The 15,542-nt window shown below is 30.2% G+C and overlaps 1 protein-coding gene across 1 annotated transcript in view; it reads left to right on the forward strand.

The window, feature by feature from the left end:
- The window catches only part of LOC129219247 (stromal interaction molecule homolog), a 131,595-nt gene that overhangs the window by 79,295 nt on the left and 36,758 nt on the right, over positions 1–15,542 (forward strand). The window contains exon 7 of the mRNA XM_054853573.1: positions 8,471–8,561. Within this exon, the coding sequence (XP_054709548.1) occupies positions 8,471–8,561 (91 nt within the window). The remainder of the gene's footprint in view (positions 1–8,470; positions 8,562–15,542) is intronic.

Below are 15,542 nucleotides of genomic sequence, written 5' to 3' on the forward strand. Positions count from 1 at the left end.
GGGAACAAAAAAAATCATTTTCTTTGGTGCCCAGAGTTTGATAACTGATTTTAGATATGTTTGGGGTTCTGAATCGAAATATGAAACGCAAGTGTAGGTTTCTTAAGCAAGGATTGCTTCTGGCATATTTACCCTATTGTTTGCCTCAGTCTAGTAACTTAAAGGAAAATTGACCAGATGCAGTAAAAGTTTGACAAGTTTAGTAATAACGCTTCAACAAGTTAAGGTCAATTTGTCAAAAAAAAAAAAGTTCAATCAAAAAAAGAAGAAAAAATAAATATTTTAAATTAAAAAAATGCATTGTATTTGAGACATAAAAAGGTAACTTTTCACTAAGTTTCGCGAAAAAAATCATTTTTTTTGTAGGAGATAAAAATGAAAAACCAAAAAAAATCGGGTTTTTTTTAAATTTTTTGCATACATTTTGAGGTTACGTAAAAAATGTGCAAATACAAAAGTTGTAGATCTTTTTATTACCAACAACTTTTTTATATACTTTTTTCGATAGGGACTCGTAGTTTTGCCGTAAATAGTGATAAACCATTCCCCCCCCTAAAAACCCCCTACTCCCCCTCTTCCCGAACTCAGATCGCCGGTAAATTATTTTTCCTGTTAACTTTATTATATTTTCTTACCTTTCTAACTGGTTTCATCCTGTTCTAACTTTTTACCATTTTCAAAGGTATTGGCACTGCCCTAAAGAGTCACCTACTTTGTATATAAAAATATGCATATTCAGTGTTTGATTAGATGGAAAATTTTTGGTTTCTTTTTGAGCTCTGATTTAAGTCTAGCATATGGTTCCAATCTTACTGTGTAGCAGCATCCCAAAAACTGGTCTTCCTTGCTTTTGTCCAGTATGCCTGGATACTTATGTTCATTTTTAGCTTAAATGTATACTTAGTTCTATTTATGTGGTTTTAAGGAATGTTAGCATTAAAATTTGTTGTTTTAAAATCTTTGGTTTTGACTTTTAGTTCATAATTGGACTGTACAGGAAACTATACAGTGGCTTTTAACATATGTTGATCTGCCACAATATACAAAAAACTTTGAAGAAAATTCTGTCGATGGAACTTCTCTTCCAAGGTAGAGTGAACTTTTGTTTCAGAAATGTATTTAATTTCAATCTTTACTATTATTATTAATTCTTTTGCACTTGTAAATGTTTTAATCTCTTTTCAGTCTACTTGGAATGTTATTTTACATTTGATCATGTAGTAGTGCTTTCAGATTTGTGGACTTTCAAGGACTGTGTTCTTAATTCAAAATAACACACTTTGGAACCACTGGATCTAATGATGGATTTGATTAATTGATCAATTAATTGAATGATTAAGGGATTTATTAGACAAATAAATGGATGAAATATTATTGGACTATTTGATTGAATGAATGAGAGATTAATTGAAAGATTGATTGATTAAATAACATATTCTTTGCTCAAATGAATTATTGATTGAATGAAAATTGAGTAAATGTTTTGATTGAATAAATGAGTGAGTGACTGATTGATGAGTTAAATATGGGATTGTTTCATTGAATGAATGAACATACTTACAATTAAATGAAAAATTGATTACACTGAATGTATTGACTGATTGATTAAATGAATAATGGATTGATTGAATAAATGTGATTATAGAATTATTCAATCAATCTATTATTCATTAAATGGATACATTCAATTTGATAAAGGAATCCACTCATTCAATCAGTCAATGAATCATTCATTTATTAATTTTCTCTTTTGTTTGCTCATTAGTTCAATCAAGCATTCAATTTATCAATCATATGCATTCAGTCATTCATTTACTCATTCACCCAACAGCCATTCATTCACTCTTCCATTCATTTCACTAATTTATTCAATCACTTTTTTATTCTTTTACTCATTCATTAATTCATGCCTGGTTCATTCCCTTGATTCCCTCTGTCATTTGTTCATTTAGTAATTAAGTGATTCATTTATTTATTAATTTCACTCACTCAATCTTTCTTTCATTTATTCATCATCCATTCATACATTAATACAGTTTATTGATTTATGTATCCATCATGTATTTCTATGCAATCCTTCATTCTCCCTATTGAGATCAAGATGCAGTCCTAAAAATTCTCCATTATGATATGGACATAGTCTCTTAAACATTGTAAAATCTTACAGAGTAATATACGAGTGCAAAATGTTAATTTTATACTGTAGGTGGTTATATTTTTGATTTTTAATCCAATGCAATAGCTCTTAAAGTATAATCTGGCAGTCAAATGAAACAATAAGAAAACAAATATTGTAAAGCTATTGGCCAAAAATTTGAGAAATTTAATACTGGAAAATAAATCTATATGAATAAAAATTATATGTGTACATGTTGATAAGCTTGTGAGGTTTTAGTTTGAACAATATTTTCACTGTTTGGTTTCATGGTCTGAGTTAGGCATTTTAATAATACAGAGTAAGTAGTATTATGTTAAGTAATGAAAATATATCTTCAGTTCAAAAATATTTCATGGTTTTTAATTCCTGCACTGAAAAACTGATTTTCAAATGCTTTTCAGCAAGTGCCTCACACATACTCTGCCTCACATACAAGAAAAGGGCAAAATTGCATTCTGCGTTGTCATAGCCAGTTTCATTTTAATTTGTATCTCATTCAAAAATGATTTTTCAAAGTTTTATATTTATAACATATTTATATTGGTTACTTTTATATTCATTTATATAGTGAACTAAGTTTCATGGAAGAATAAAATGTTTCGAAAATTTTAAATTCTTCATTTTTTGTCCCAATATGGAGTGTTTTCTCTATCACAACAATTAAAACAGTTTCATGTTCAAAGGGTTAAGTATTACATAGATAGACTTCATATTTATATTATGGTTCAAATTTGTTATGGTCTGCTTGTTTGAATACTGACCTAGGTAATCCGAGTGTAAATAAGTAAAACTTACTCATTCAAAATCTTTATTACTGTATGTCCTAACTATTTTTAGGAAAATCTTTCTTTCATGCAGTTTTTTCTTTAGTTTAAATTTTTCTGTTATGAAATATAACAGTAATGCTATTTGTTACTTAATGGTAAATCTTCACTGCAGCAATTTGGCTTTGATTGTACATTGCATACGTACCAGAGTTATCCCAGTAAGTCGTATATTCCCAAAAGGTGGGGCAGAAAGCAAGTGATTTAGAAAATGTATTGTGATTAGAAAAAATGCTTTTAGAGAAAAGTAATTTTATATAGAAATCTTACTGTTACAAAAGATAACTATAAAACTGAATGTGTTGCCAAAAAAAAAAAAAAAAAAAAAAATAAAGCTTTGGTACCCATGCTTCTTAAAATGGAAGTTTCTTAAAACAGTGAATCCTTGAGATCCAGTTTTTGTGAGTACTCAGCAACACTCTTGAATATGTGAATATTTCTCAAATAAAATTATGGTGCATTAAAGTGACTTTTAAAACAAATTTTTAAAGCATGGTTCCATTTTTAAAAGATCCAAAGTGATAAAGAGTAGAAATTATTGCAAAATTCTAATTTCTCTTGAAGATGTGTCTATGATATTCATTATTTTTTACAGAATGGGCTGTAAATAGTATGCATTTCTTATCAAATTTGGGAATTAAAGATCCAATTCATAAACACAAGATATCTCTTAAAGCGATGGATGTTGTTCTATTTGGCCCTTCAAGAAGTAAGCTCTGCTTGTAAATTTATTTTTATTATTAACTTGATAATATTTTATGACAAAAAACTCTTTTAGGATGTGTCAACCTTTATTTTTGTTTTAATTTTTTATTTATAATTGTTAAACCCATTTAAAATATTACTTCCTTTGCAGATCATAATTATTTTAAAGATATTATTTTATTATTATCCCTTGGCATTGCAACATGTGGATGTTGGTTTGCTTTTATGCAACATAAAAAGTCTCAATCACAACTAAAGAAAACAATGAAGGATATGGAAAGTTTACAGCATGCTGAAGAATCCTTGCAAGAGCTCCAAAAAGAGTTAGTTCAAATTCATTCTCTTGTAATTGTTTCATCTTTATTGGTTTTTGTATATGTTTATTTTTCAGATGATGTGTTGCCTAGCTTTGTGCAGTCTACCTTGAAAATAAAAGTTATGTTAAGTGATAAGTGTGCAACAACCAGGCTTAAATAAAAGGGAAAAAAATGTGTAAAATTTCGCATCAGAATTATGATGATAGTTCTTAAAAATCCCCTATAAAGTTTGGACATTGGTCTCTCAAAATTTCCATTCAAATGAGAAAATTTCATAAATAAAGTTAGCACTACCCCTAAAAATCCCAATACCTGAATGAATAAGGAGAAATGTAGCTAAATGGGTCATTAGAATAAAGGCAACAGTTCCACAATAGTGTGAACAGACACTTTGAATCCTTATTAGAACAAGGGCAACAGTCTCCCGAAATCCCTAGTGCAATCTTGACAATAGTCCTGAAAAATACTTTATTGAGTGAGGATGACAATCCTTGGATGATCCCCATCAGAGTAAAGATAACATTCCCAAAAAATTTCCCTTAGAATGAGGACAATAGTCTCTTGAACTCCCTATTGCAGGGGTTCCCAGCCTCTGGGTCGTGGTCCCCAAGAATGTTGCCAAAGCATTTCTTATGGAGTCGTGACATTATCCCTACATTAAAAAATACATCAATGCATCGTTTAAAAATTAAAATACACCGGGAAAAAATAGCATTTTAGAGTAGCATCACTACTTGAGCGCAATGTCAAATCCAGGAGATGAACTGTGGGACTGCGGCAACCACCCTCTTTTGCCCGAGTACCTGTTCTCCCCCAACGTCGTGTAAGATTATCTTAAAATTTGGTTTAGGACATCAATCTCTACAAATTTACGTGAAAGAATCCCGAATTCACTCCCTCTAACATCGTCAAAATAAACTGAAATTTCGTTTTTGGAATTATGGAGAATTATGATGAAGAATTTTTTTTATGACTTCGTTCATACAGATTGATGCAAAATAAGATTCTATATCTACATACAGTGCACTATAAAACAGAAAATCACAATTTTTGGATTTGCGTTACTGTGGCTCTGAGTTACAGAAATTAACTATTATGATAAGGACGTTGGTTTTAGGGTTACAGTTTCCAAATAACATCTAATATTGGTCTAAAAATATCTCTCTGGATAAGGAAGATCGTTCCAAAAAACCTTTTCAAAATAAGATAAAATTTCAAAATAACAACATTATTCTCTCTTTTAAATCCCGCCTAAATTGGAAAAAAATATTAAAAAAAATCCCCTATAAATAACATATAAGTCCCCATTAAAATAAGGGCATCAGTACCCTTAAAATCCACATCAGCATCATCCATTCTTAACAACGATAACGATAAATCTTAAAGGCCTGTAAGTTCAAAAAGTCTCAAATAATACTGCTAAAATTCTTGTTCATCTTCTGCCTACAGTACAAAAAATAATTAAATTGTATAAAAAACAAGAAAAGAAAAAAATACTAAAAAGGTTGAAAATTTAATCACAGAGAAAGCCAAAGCAAAAATTTCATTTTTTCACACTCAGGGGAAAAATGGCAACAGATATTTCTTCTCAATGATTTCTTAACGCTAATTAAAATTGAGTTCAGACAAACAATAAATATCCAATTAAAATTTATTTTTACTAACAAAAAAAATGCTTTTTCTTTTTTCCGGGTTAATTTAGGCCCTTGGGGTTTCAAACCCATTAGAACATCTTTCAGTGCAATATCTTTCACGGGCTTTCCATTGAAACTAAAACTGAGAGGATACACAAATTATTACGAGTAGAAAGAGGCATGTTATGCCATTTTTTAGTTCTGTAATTAAAATTGAAATGATTCAGTAGTTTTTTAACTTTTGAAGAAAACCCTACAACCCTTCCTGGGTACAAAAGTAAAACCCTGCGAAATTTGGTAACGATCAGATGCAAACTGTGAATTTGTAATGGGAACATACATAAAAAAACATATACAGGCATCCCTTGTATAACACGGTACTTCTACAACACAGTTTCAATATTACATGGTACAAACCTTGAATTTAATACTACAGTTTTGATGTAACATGAATTTTAAAAGGCGGAATTTCATTTTCGTTTAATACACTGTTAAAAAATGTATGTTAATACCTCTAATAAGTTTATACTTTTTATTTAATGAATGTTTTATGAAAATTTGTCTGTCTTTGGCTTGAAAGTTTGGTTTCTGCGGATAACACTAACTTTTAACTTTTAAATACTTTATTTTTCTCATCAGTGTTCAAAAAACAAAAGGATGAAAAAAATTTTTTTTGTGTCCAATGTGTTGTAAGAAAATAACATTAGAGTTAAGCATAAGCTAAATTTGACAAAAGATAAACAAAAAATGTATTCTAAACAAAACATAAAATAAAATAGAATAATTCTATTTATTTTATATTTTGTTTTGTTGCTGTTGCTCAGATAAACTTTATTGCTATAGAAAAGCTCAGATTTTTTTTTTCTGATAGAATGTGTTTTGTTCTTGGTAAAGAAAGTTGATAAAGTTTTTTTCCTTGTTGCACATAACATTTTTAGTTTGAGGTATGTAAAATAATTTAAGTTGTATTGTTTGTAACAACTCTTAATTTCAGATCAGTAGGCCATTGCATGTTCTGGTTGCCGGTTTTCATTTGTATGTCTATTGAGCTTAAATTTCAGTTATAAAATTTGCACCTTAAGACTAGGTTTCGATATAACACGATACACATTCCTTGATTCACATAATTTCAAAGCTTTGTATAATAGGGTTCCAATATAACATAAAAACACAGTTTTAATACAGCATGATACATATTGACCTGATTTATAATATGTACTTGATTAATTATTTTTAAAAAAAAGTAAAAAATAACATTTATAAAGAAACCTCGTATAACACAGTTTTGAAACTACACAGTGTAAATTAACCGTGCTATACGAGAGACACCTATGTTCTCTGTTTTATTTATATAGGTTTACTTTGTAATATGTCATAGTCTAGAAATGTTTTCTTTTAGTTTTCAGTAGTAAATATGTTAAAATGTAAGGGCGTTAATAATTTCTTCAGTTTCATAAAAAATATTTTTAGTTTCCATATTACACCTTTAATATATTATCTTAAAACAAAAGCACAATTTAAATTCAGCAATAATTTTTGCTACACATTTTGTTTGGAAGCATGACTATTACCTTATGAAAGAAAGATGAAGTGAAAAAAAGAAATGAAAAAGTTTAATTTTGATTTATTGTATATTAAAATTATTGCTGAAGAACTGGTGCGATTTTTCTGATAATTGGCAGAACTCTGTGATCTTAAATCATCAGATTCACTTAAACCCCCTTTTGCAGTTACTCCAATTTTTTAAAGATAGGTTTTGTGAAGAAAAAGGTAAGAATTTAGCTAAAACCCACACTTGTAAAAATATTTCTTTGATTTTTTCTCTGCATGCTTTATATTGTCCCCTCTGTTTAAGAAAGAATAACACTGTGCAGCAAACAAAAAAAAAAAAACCCTTCAAAATGCTTCTGACATTTCGCCGGCTGATTCTTATGTAAAATGACCCCCTGAATCCGAATATGACCTCCAGGGGTTTGATGGGGGGGGGGGGGAATGTTCGTATTCGGAAACAAGTGGTCATTTTACATAAGAATCATCCAGAAGAATGTCTTTTTGAATGATGACCTGCGATTCAACTCATATGCAACATGCAACATTCACAAGATAGTGTTTATTGCATCGTGAAAATTTTTTGAACCTGGCACTCATAGAATCAAGTCTTAAGCTCTCATTCTGCACTGAATTTTTTTTAAAACACATCTTTTTTAAAAAAGCAGAGTAAAAAGATTGTTTTTCATGATTTTTCTAATATTTGGGGGGGGGGGGATATACCCTCCCCAAGTCCTCCTTTTTGCTATTGGTGTCCATGATCTTGAACTTTGAACCTCTCTTACCCACTACAAACTATGTTAGCAATTAATATAAAGCTCCTTTAACCTCAAAAAAAAAAAAAAAAAAAAAAAAAAATAAAATAAAAAATAATAATAATAAATGCTCTAAAACTAAGGAAAATTGAAAAAACTTGGGGGCCGTTTAAAAAAAATTAGTACATGTAGGGGGGAAACGGAGGTCATATTCGAATTCAGGGGGTCATTTTACGTAGGAATCAGTCGACGAAATGTCAGAAGCATTTTAAAGGGGTTTTCTTGCTACACAGTGTAATTAATCTAGCAAACTAATAGCAACCATTGTGGGAGGTTTTGATGGTCTCTCCTTGAAGATTTTTAATATTGAGTAGATAAGGGGAAAATCAGTGCTGTAGAAAGAAAATTGATTGTTAATTGAGGTAGTCGCTCATCAAAGTTTTATTGTATATATATATCTGTTATATTATATGACATTACTGACTTTTAAATACCTATTACATAAAATGATGCTGTATCTGATTTTCAGACTAGACAAAGCAAAATTAGAGCAGGAGATGGTAGTTACAGAAAAAAGAAATCTTGAGCGAAGGTTACAAGATGAAATAATAACAGTCAAAGTATGTTATCAATCACTGATGTTGTTGACTTACTATATATATATATATATATATATATATATATATATATATATATATATATATATATATATATATATATATATATATATATATATATATATATAAGAATATAAATGTTTAATTTTTTAAATGTTCAATTCTTAAACATAACTTATAACTACACATATACCGCAATTTTCTGCTCATTATCTTCAGATGATCTGTTTAAAAGTAAAATTAATAAGGTGCAAATTATGTGCTGCCGCCAATTATCTGTGTTTTTTTCCTTGGATACCTAAGTATTGAACCTCAATTTACAGCAGGATTCATTTATAGAGTGTTGGTTGCCTGCAGTGTTCTTTGTTTTGTGTAACCTAGATCTTCCTTTTATACTATTCACATTCTATGTAAAACGCGGATTATACTAAGAATTTTTTTTCAAGCCAATTTTAGCGCTTGCAAATTATAGACCACCATGAATAATATGCAGGAAAGTATAGAGTAGTCTAATTTTAAGCCAAAAACATTCTGGATGGACCAGAACTTTCTCTAATTTTTTTCAAGAGTCTGGGATGCAAGTCAAAAATAGTCTGCAAGGTAAACCAACAATAGATTAATCGTAAAATCTAAAACTACTCTGAGAAGTAGATTATTTTTGGATGCTAGTACAAGTACTTGCTACTTGTGTTCTATATCCCAGAAAATACAGTACATATCTTAGTTAAAATGTTAGACTATTTTAAGATTTTTCTTCCCCATCTTTGAAATAGCCTACAGACTTTCTCAAGAATCTGGGACACACCTTGCAGCTATTGTACGTACTTAATGTGAGCGAGTTCGACTACTCTAATTTTGATAACTCATGATTCCAGACTTCCTTGTTGATTACAGCTTTCATTGCTGACATATTGAATTTAAAGTACTAAATATTTTGTAAATATTACATGAAATAGTCATGCATTTAAAAAAAAAAGTTATTGTGATGGCATAAGACAAATACCTATTTGTCTGCCTATTTGAGATAGTACTAGCAAAATGAAGTGCCACTGTTCTAATTGATTTTGACTTGAGAAGTAAATTTTTTCGTGTTTTTATTGTCTATTTTGAACAAAGCGTTTTTCTTGCTCCTCTTAAATGTTATCCATATGTTTGAGAAAGCCATGCGTATTAGTTCCCAACCATTTGCAAGTCAATCACCATTTGCCACAAGAACCAGCATCCATTCTTTCATGTGGCACCACTGTAGGGAAATGTCAATGCCACAAGGCTCCCAGTTTCCCTGCCAAATCTAGGCTCACTGGGCTCTCTTTGATGTGAGAAACGGTACTGTAAGTAAAATTTTGCTGAGAGTATTCAGAACCTAAGAAATGCTCAAGGGATCTTTTGCATGTCACCTAATTATACGGTATGATTTCTGAGGATTTCTGCATCTGAAAAATCTGCGGATTGGATGCTTGAACCCTGGATTTTGAACCTAATACCAAAGGCATAAAAGGCAAGCACCAAACTAGGGATAGACCAATTAAATGGCCATAATCGGCCACTTTGCCAATTAACCATAATCGGCTAAATTGTGCCAATTAATCAGCAGATTTTTTTTTTCTGTTAAAGGAATTTTTAAGTAGGATAAAAGCTCCAGTGCTCGACCATTTAAGAGCTCAGTTGTTGAGTTTTGTTAACCTATAAATTTCATCTATCAATACAACAACAAAAACAATGTAAACCTTTAGGCTGCACCTTTCTCATAACGATTCATTAACTTGTTTCTGGAATAAAAATATTTTTATTTTAAAAACCAAGCTATTTTTAATACAAGAAAACGCTTCAGTAGTCGGCCATAGAAACCCAGTGCTCGGCCATTCATGAGCCAGTAGTCGGCCGTTTCATTTTCGTTGATCTTATGAGGTATAAATGAATAAATTTGAACAAAATTGAATGCAAAACTTACAGCACAGCAGTGTACTTAAAAAATTAATTATTCCAGTAATTATGAAAGAATTTTGAATTCTGGAGGTCTTCATAATGTTTATCTTTATGTTATCTTCTAAACTGCAATAAGTTTGAATATGCATCTCATGCAATATTTTTTTTATTATTTATCTTCTACATCAGCAGTTCTCAACCTACAGGGGCGGGGTTGCAAAAGAATCTCGAAGGTAGGGAAGGGCATTAGGGTATATCAGATAAAATAAAATCAACCCTCTCATTAATGCTGTGGAAGTGACTAATGTGTACACCAACCTCACTTGGATCCTTAATTATTTCAAAAAAATGTATTTACTTAATTTCATCTTAGATTTTGTATGTTCTTGTAATAAGCTGTCCAAAATAAAGCTTTGAACAGTTGAGTTAAATTTTGTGTGTGAAACTATCTAGATTTTTCTTTATTTACTAGTTTTCAGCTATCCATATCAGCTCCAGTTTCCAACTAGATTGCGTATATTGAACATGTATGGAGGGGGGGGGGGTGACTTCATATCAGTCTTCAAAGTGGCTGCAGAGCCTGAAAGTTTGAGAGTCCCTGTTTTACGTCATTAACTAAAATGATATTATATGGTGCAAAAGATGAATGGAAAAGACCCTGTGTTAAGCCGAATTTTTTTTTTTTTGGGGGGGGGGGGGGGGGAAGCATTTTGAAAACTTCCAAAACATAAGAATTTGGACTCCCCTCAACCTGGCACAAAAAAGTTTCAGTGTTAACTGTTTAAATTATTGATCGACATGATTGACATTTGACTAGTCTATGTTCATTAGAACGAAAATGCAACTTACGGAACACAAAATTAAAATTGTAGTTTTGGAAAAAAATTTCACCTCAAAACAATAAAAGTAAAAATCCTTTTACTTAAAAGATTAGCAATCAAGGTCCCGTTTAAAGCAAAATTTATCACAAAAAACTATGGCAGTTGTGAACGAACTGCAGTAAGATGAATTATGTAGGCTCGTACGTATTTTCAAAGTTTTTCAGCAGGGGGGGGGGGGGGGGCAAAGGGTAAAAATTCAGTTCAGGTTAAGGGAAAAAAGTATCAAAATACAAGCAAGAATGCGTAATTGCATTATGTTCTGAAAATCCAGAGAAGTCAATTGCCCCCCTCCCCCCATTGATTGCTCAAATGACGAGCCTGTATGTAGGTTAATTGAAATTCAGACTTTTGGGGTGTCATGAAGATAATCATACATCCTTCAACAAGAATATTAGTAAACGATGAATAAACTAAAATGGGATTAGTAGCTACGTAATGCAATTTTGAAGCTAAGTCAGCACTATTTTAAACAAGAAATAAATTTTGATTTCTTAGAGAAGAAAACCGAAGAGAATAAATATTTGGTTATGGAAGCAGTAATAAAAAATGTTATCAACATTTGAAATAATTAGCCTTAGTAAAATCAAACCATAAATGTAAGATGGTTTGATAAGAAAGATGATAAATCAACATTTGGTAATCATGTTAAGTAATGGAACATTTATTTTAAACGCAATGATGGACTAAATTTACAACACTAGTTTTCAAGAATTCTAAGTTAAAATCAATATTAGAGGCAATAAGATGACGAAATAACCCCCTTTTGTCACAAAGAGTTTAGGCAGAAAGTTTAAACGTTTTCTTCAGAAGAAATAACGTTAGAAAAGGAATTTTTTCTCAAAACAGCTAAATTGCCACTGTGACAATACTTTATTTTAATTAGTATTTGATAAACAATAGAAAATCCATATTAGGTATGCAGTTGACTACTAGGCAGATCAACAAAACAGTATAGAACCAGTGGTCATCCACCCCTCTAAAAATAATTGAGTCAAAGGAGGAGTTTAATTTTTAATTAAAACGTAATGTTATACTATCCATTAAAACGTAAGTAAAAGCAAATTTACATCAGAATGAAAAGATAAAGGGTACTTAACATTTAAATATGATGTGTCTTCTTAAGAAAAAAATAAGCGGAATCGCTACTAGTATGATGGGCACACCATTTAAAATAAAATGACTCATTACTACTTAATAAAACGTACTTACAACTTCACTGTTGTTGGATGATAATTGGGGACAGGTAAATTAATGTGCAAATGCATCATATCCCATTTTGAGTTAAACATATTCTATTTATAAGCAGTTTTATGTCCTTGTGGCCGACTACTGGAGCACTTACCCTATACCTTTAGCAAGAAACTATGAAACATTTATTAGCAATAAATAAATGTTGTTTTCTGCAAACATTACTATAACCTGTAGTAGGAAAGTGTTCAAAGTAGAAACAAAACAAATAATTGAGGAAGTGTGGAAAACTGAATGAATTATTAAAGAATAATCCTCACTGCTTATAAGAATCACATGGCACTATCAAGGCCGCAACCAGACTTTTGTTTTGGAGATGGTTATACCACCCAAATTTTTTGAAACATTTATATGGTCTATCATATTTGGTTTTAGGTGTATTCTATTGAGTTTTGTTACAATAGATTATCTAAATGGAGGGAGGGGATGTTCTTACAAAACACCATATTGTTACATACTAAATGAATTTCTCTATAACTACCATAAACACAATGAGTTTGTATAATTTTTCAGTCGTACTAATTTCATTTCACAAATAAAACTGAAATAATATTAATAACAACAATATTATTGTTGTCACCAAAATATGAATAAAATAAATAATGGAAAGCATTTCTTTGGATGAAAAATTTTGGAGGGGATTTGAACCCTATAAACCACCCCCTTGCATACGGCCCTGGGCACTATTTTGAACAGAAATTTTGAATTTCAGGACTTTTAAGTTGGAATGCGAAAAACATAAGTAAGAAAATGCCCCACCCCCTCCCACTCCACATATCTGCAAAAAATAAAAATAACCTTCAATCCATATCAAGTCAGTTTTTATCCCATCCTAGGCACCCCTCTCCCACTCTTTTCACATACCTTGCAACTACTTTTTAAAAAAAATACTATTAATTTTATTTTTATTTATCTTTTGACGGACATAAATATAACAGAAATAAACAAATGTGTATATGATGGCACTGCAACCTCCGCTTAACTCTCTCCAATGAAAGAGAAAGATTTCTGATTCTTTTGTTTTATTTCAAGAAAAAAAAACCATAACCATTTCTTTAGTTTATGTTTTGATGATACCCTCATCCCAGCTTTTGATGACACTGTATTTTTCCCCCAGTTATTTTGTTCCATGCAACTATACATATGATTAAATCATACATTTTACAACTTACTCTTTAAATTATTAATTTTTGATCCAACAAAAATTTGTTATTATTAAAAATCATTGGATTTAAAAAAAAAATGTACACATATGTTATTATTATTTTGTAAATTGATGGTTGAAGTAACGTTATTTTTTAATTGATTTTTCTATTTTGAATAAATATACACATAACATATAATGCTGCGACATTTATCATGTGTAGATAATTTTTTCCTTTAGCTTACTGCTTTTAAATAACCTTCTAATTTTTGTAAAGAATGAAATTAATGGCTACTAATAATTTATAAGAAATATAAATTTAAAATGCTCTTAAATTATCCTGCTGACCACAGGCTACTCTTTAAAATTTTTTAACTTTCATGCCTAGTTAACATGATGTAATTTTTTGACAAAAATATGAAAATTGGCTCAAAGAAATTGGATAAAACTTTGAAACTATTTTTTAAAAATTACGAAAGTGGAATGAAATAATGTAATTTTTTTAGTAATCATCAGTCTGAAATCAACTGTTGACTTTCTATAGTCGAAATTGCAAAAGAGAAAAATGAGAGAGACATTGGTTGTATTAAAGATAATCATTGTGATCATTAATCCGCTCTGCCGATTAATTGAGTGATTATCAAAAGCCAATTAATCGATAATCGGCCAATTTGCTTATCGGTGCATCCCTACATCAAACCATTAGGTCACCCAGCCGGCTCATCACAAATATAGTTTGAAGGGTTCTTCTCAAAATTTGTAAAGCCTTCAGGAAATAAAGGAAACATATTGAGGTAAATTTGTACTTATAACTCTGTCATAATCATAATTTAAATTTTAAGAGACAGGTTGTGTAACCTCAAATATTGTTTTAAAGCTATCACAAGTAGTTCAGAAGTGTTTTGTTATTGCTGCTGTAAAGTATTTAATAGCTGTCTATGAATATATAATAAAACTACTTTCAATAAAGAGGAAGATTTTCAAAAATATTGCAGTAGTAAATTTGAAACGGTCGAGAAGATAATTTTTGGATCAGTAAAATATTTCATAAAGATTTTGTTTCCCTTTATTTTATAGATTGAGGAAGATGAATTTCAAAACAGAAATCTGAATAAATGGGAGATAAAATTTTCTTAACTTCAATTTAAAAAAAATTCTTTCATAACTGAAATATATGACTGAATTGAGTAGAAATGTGAAAAATCAGAATGAGTGATAGATAATTTAGATAATACTCTCTATTCTGCTCACTCTATTCAAATGCTGAATGTGAGAGATTCTTCAGCCTAGTTAGCAAAAAATTGCAGTGAAAGCCAATTTGTTATCTATCCAGACACATGTTTGAAAATGACAGCATAACATTATATTGTTTTGCAGTGTTGAAGTGCAATAAGTAGAATGATTCTGTTTTCTTATGCATAACTAGTAACATCAAAATAATTCATACTTGCAAAAAACTTCAAAGTTATGCTGTTTTTTCTTTTTTTTTTCTTTTTCTAAATTAAGAATCCAAAATGAAAGAGTATAGTAAAGTAAATGTTTGTATACATATAAGGGGGAAAAAATTCATTACTATGACCTGTATCATATTCAACACCAACAATGTAGAAGGAAGATAACAACCTACAAGCTTACTTGTTAAAGGAAATTTTTCACATTCTGAAGAAAGTAGACTTCTCTCTAGTTTTGTTCATGAAAATTTTGTCAATTGTAGACTTTAGTCATCTGTTTACACAAAAAAATCTATTGCTTGATGTGTGTATTATAAAAACTATTAATGGCACA

Source organism: Uloborus diversus, chromosome 3 (assembly GCF_026930045.1).
Source record: "Uloborus diversus isolate 005 chromosome 3, Udiv.v.3.1, whole genome shotgun sequence".
Classification (NCBI taxonomy): domain Eukaryota; kingdom Metazoa; phylum Arthropoda; class Arachnida; order Araneae; family Uloboridae; genus Uloborus; species Uloborus diversus.